We start from the raw sequence: 5000 nt of genomic DNA, 5'->3' as shown, positions 1-5000 counted from the left end.
ATATATATATGTATATATATATATGTATATATATATGTATGTATGTATAAATATACATATGTATGTGTATAAGTGAAACGTTAATGTTCGAAAGTTCAGTACATAGATAATTCTTTATTCTGTATACTTCTCATTCTGTCATGTTCTGGTGTTTTGCGAAATTTTTCTGGAGAACATCATTTTTCTTTGGTTGGGTCATTGATGACCTCTTTCTAGCATAAGTGATGGTAGGGGGTAAACAAATAACAAATACATGCATATATATATATATATATATATATATATATATATATATATATAAGTAAACAAGCTTGGAAGGACTGGAAGAACGGTGGTAGCAGGGAATTGTATCAGACTGCCAGAAGGGAAGCTAAGCGACAGGTTTATTTAGCCAGAGGGGAAGCGGATAAGAAAAAATTTGCAAATGTTCTGCGCAGTGAGGACCAAAGACTTGAGGTATTTCGGGTTGCAAGACAGGGTGTGAGAGAGAATTGTGATGTCGTGGGAGAGAAAGGTGTTTGCATGGATGATGGTACGCTTGCACTAAACGTGGCCACAAAGAAAGAGGTATGGAGATACAACTACGAAAGGTTGCTCAATAAAGAGAATGAATGGGAGGAAGAGAGTCTGCCTAATGTCCACCCAACAGAGGGACCAGCAATTCGAGTTAACAGTACCATGGTAGATAAAGCTATTAAGAGAATGAAGACAGGGAAAGCCCCCGGTCCTTCATAATCACTGCAGAGATGCTCAAAATATCTGGCAGTGTCGGCTATAGTCTAGTCACCCGTATTGTTAACCAGGTGATACATGAAGGAGTCATACCCAATGACTGGTGTAGCAGCACCATAGTCAACTGCTACAAAGGTAAAGGTGGTGCTTTAGATACAAATAATTAGAGGTATCAAGTTGTTAGATCAGGTAATGAAAGTCACGGAGAGGGTCATAGCCCAACTAATTAGGGAGAGAGTCAGTTTAGATGAGATGCAGTTTGGGTTTGTGCTGGGGAAAAGCACCACTGATGCTATATTTCTGGTAAGACAGCTACAGGAGAAATACCTAGCCAAAGATAAACCTCTGTACCTGGCTTTCGTTGACATGGAGAAAGCCTTTGACAGCGTCCCCCGATCCCTTATTTGGTAGTCAATAAGGAAACTTGAGATAGAAGAATGGTTAGTGAGAGCTGTGCAAGCCATGTACAGAGACGCTGTCAGTAAGGTGAGGGTTGGCAACGAGTACAGTGAAGCAATTCCAGGTAGAGGTAGGGGTTCACCAAGGCTCAGTCCTCAGCCGCCTCCCATTTCTCATAGTCCTCCAGGCGATAGCAGAGGAATTCAAGGCAGGATGCCCCTGGGAGCTCCTCTATGCTGATGACCTTGCACTGATTGCTGAGTGACTATCAGAACTAGAGGAGAAGTTTCAGGTGTGGAAGCAAGGACTAGAATTGAAGGGCCTTAGAGTCAACCTAGCTAAAACCAAAGTCCTCATAAGTTGGAAGGTAGAAAAAACACAAGCCCCTTCAGGTAGATGGCCCTGCTCAATTTGTAGAAAAGGCGTAGGTAGAAACTCTGTAAGATGCACCCAATGGAAGCTACGGACACACAAGATTTGCAGTAATATCAAAGGAAGGTTAACTAGGAAGTAAATTTTTGTATGTAGCAGATGTTGAGGAGCAATAAACACTGAAAATGTGCAGAAAAGACTTCTGCCACATTCCAGGGAGAAAAACTAGACATAGTTGATAGCTTCCGCTATCTAGGTGACCAGGTTAGTAGTGGGGGAGGGTGCACTGAAAGTGTAACTGCTCGAATAAGAATAGGCTGAGCAAAGTTCAGAGAGCTCTTACCTCTGCTGGTGACAAGGGGCCTCTCACTCAGAGTAAAAGGCAGACTGTATGAGTATGACGCATGTGTACAAACAGCCATGCTTCATGGCAGTGAAACATGGGCTGTGACTGCTGAGGACATGCATAGGCTCGCAATAAATGAAACCAGTATGCTCTGATGGATGTGTAATGTCAGTGTGCATACTAGACAGAGTGTTAGTACCTTGAGAGAAAAGTTGAACTTAGGAAGCATCAGTTGTGGAGTGCAAGAGAGATGATTGCGCTGGTATGGTTATGTAGCGAGAATGGATGAGGATAGCTGTGTGAAAAAGTGCCACACACTAGCGGTTGAGGGAACCTGTGGAAGAGGTAGGCCCAGGAAGACCTGAGATGAGGTGGTGAGGCACGACTTTCGAACATTGGGCCTCACCGAGGCGATGACTTCTGACCGAGACTTCTGGAAATATGCTGTGTGTGAGAAGACCCGGCAAGCCAAGTGAGACCTAAATCTAAGGCGTGAGCCAGCCCACTTATGCGTATCTTTTTTCATTGGACACTAAACTCCACTTGCGAAGACCTTTTGAGGCAAGTGAAATCGAAATCGAATTAAATCCGATGACTGGCACCCATGCCAACATCGTCTCCTTCATTGGACACGAAACTCGGCTTGCGAAGACCTGTTGGGGCAAGCGAAAACGTCATGGCACCTGTACCCAGCATCGCCTTCGTGGCACTTGTGCCGGATGGCATGTGTAAAGACATTCGAGCGAGATCGTTGCCAATGCTGCCAAACTGGCTCTTGTGCAGGTGGCACATAAATTACACCAATTTGATTGTGGCCGTTGCCAGTACCCGCCTGACTGGCCTTCGTGCGGGTGGCACGTAAAAGCACCCACTAACCTCTCATAGTGGTTGGCATTAGGAAAGGCATCCAGCTGTAGAAACTCTGCCAAATCAGATTGGAGCCTGGTGTTGCCATCTGGTTTCACCAGTCCTCAGTGAAATCATCCAACCCATGCTAGCATGGAAAGCGAACGTTAAACAACGATGATGATGATGATATATATATATATATATATATACGTATATACAACTGCCTTGTTTTAGTTTCTGTCTCTCAAATCCACTCACAAGGCTTTGGCTGGCTCGAGTCTATAGTAGAAGACACTTGTCCAAGATGACATGCAGTGTCACGGAGTGGAACTGAATTCGGAACCATGTGGTTGGTAAGCAAGCTTCTTACCTCACAATCAGTCCTGTACCTATATTTATCTATTTATTTATTCATCTATTGATATACTTATTTATTTAATTGTTTTTTATACATCTTTCTCTATTTCTCATGAGTATCACAAGTGATGCATATGTGTCCATTGTGTGCGTATTACCGTGTATGTTTCCATGTATTATTTATGTTTATATTCTTACTTTTCCCTCTCTCCTCTTATCCCTACAGTATATATGTGTATATATCTATTTATATATGTGTGTATATATGTATATATATGTGTTGTATAAATAAATTATATGTTAATTCATATTTTCATATTTATGTATTCTTTTGTATTTGTAGGAATGAAAATTATCTAAATACAGGATTTACTGGCTGAATCATAAGATGGATAAACTCATTGAAACAGGTATGTTAACTTCTGCATAATTCTGCCTCTTTATTTATAGATTTTATGAAAACAAAATCCTCTTACAATTTCTGTTTTACCGAAATTTGTTTCCGAATCTAGCTCTGAATTTCTTACTACAGTAAATGTTATAATTTCCCTGTTTTCACATTGGCATGGACTTAGTTACACTTTATTCAGAATGACTGCCCTGTTGAATAGGCTAGAGTATGGTCTACCTACTGTAAGTTTTTCTATCAATGGATCTGTTTCCTGTTGCCAGTACAGAGTATACTGGGTGTATTTTATACTCACACTAAGCACTAGAGAGTGTAATATGTCTATAGTATGACAAAATGGTCTGCTTTTTCTCATGCAGTCTTTGCTCATTCACCAATCACTTTACAGTGTTGTATTTATCATTTTATGACTTTAAATGAGGTTTCTTAGTAACCTGTGAGGGACTTGATTATTCCATGTTCATTTGTGGAAACTAACCATAGCACTAACTGCACATTTGTACCCAAAGCTCTAGCTACCATGGCAATAGTAGTAGCATTCTTGTCATGGACCATTCTAACGATGGCCAACTGTACCAATCAAGTAGCCAACACCATCATTCATGATATCATATGTCAGCCTGCTTCTTCAATATCTAAAACTGTCACACTCAGAGGTAATGGTTCTAGCCATGCATGTAGAACTTATAGTGTGGGAAGTAGGGGACAAATAATTAATCTTGACACTGTGAATGGTGTAGCCAGCAGGCATAATAATCACACTAATTCTGGATCACAATAACTGTTTTAACTCCCACAGCTTTCTTTGATTCTGCTGTTGCTAGTGGCAGTGATCCTCACGTGAACCTAGGTGGTTTGGATAGTTCTGTTGGGTCTGGCAGTGGTTGAAACTCTCTGCCATACTTGAATGACACAAGTGGCACTGATGGCCATGCATCTCCTGAAGTATGTAATTGTTAAAACAAATTTCTAGTCCTCTAAATTATTTTTCTTAACTGAACATATTGTATATAGATACAATGTAATAACTAATCTAAAATCTTTTACTAAGAACGGCTCCACCACATGCAAATTCAAGCAAAGAATTTAAAATCATTCTTTATTTTCTCAAGAATTGTAATAAGGCTAGAGTTATGTCTTTCAGGGCAAAAAAGAAAAAATTGCGAATTGAAAAGCAGTAACTTTCAATTCCAAATTACCTGGAACATAGTAAAATAAGCATTATGATACTTTAATTATAGGTACCAGTGCATGCTTTGCTGTGCTGAAGTATGGGAAATTCTTAAAGGTCTAGGTAATGTCCTTAATATGTCTCAATAACTTAGATTAAAATGCTTACATAATATTAGAAACATGTTTGTGTATTTTAAACCTGTTACCTAATCCACTTCTGACAATATTCCCTAACTTTCTTATCTATACCCTCTAAGATATATATATATATTATCTAGCAATTTAGATATTGTTCAAATAATGTATGACTCTATGCAATAGGACTCCTAATTATGCATTCTTATTATACTATTAATAATCTTC

At 39.7% G+C, this 5000-nt stretch overlaps 1 protein-coding gene across 2 annotated transcripts in view; it reads left to right on the top strand.

The window, feature by feature from the left end:
• LOC106875343 (uncharacterized) overlaps positions 1-5000 on the top strand; it is a 205805-nt gene that overhangs the window by 52594 nt on the left and 148211 nt on the right. For both annotated transcript variants that reach the window (XM_052970202.2, XM_052970201.2), the window contains exon 2: positions 3399-3465. In XM_052970202.2, coding sequence (XP_052826162.1) covers positions 3444-3465 — 22 coding nt within the window. In that variant the 5' untranslated portion in view covers positions 3399-3443. The remainder of the gene's footprint in view (positions 1-3398; positions 3466-5000) is intronic.

Source organism: Octopus bimaculoides, chromosome 8 (assembly GCF_046866305.1).
Source record: "Octopus bimaculoides isolate indiv1 chromosome 8, ASM4686630v1, whole genome shotgun sequence".
In the NCBI taxonomy this organism is placed as follows: domain Eukaryota; kingdom Metazoa; phylum Mollusca; class Cephalopoda; order Octopoda; family Octopodidae; genus Octopus; species Octopus bimaculoides.
This window is presented reverse-complemented; position numbering and strand designations above follow the sequence as displayed.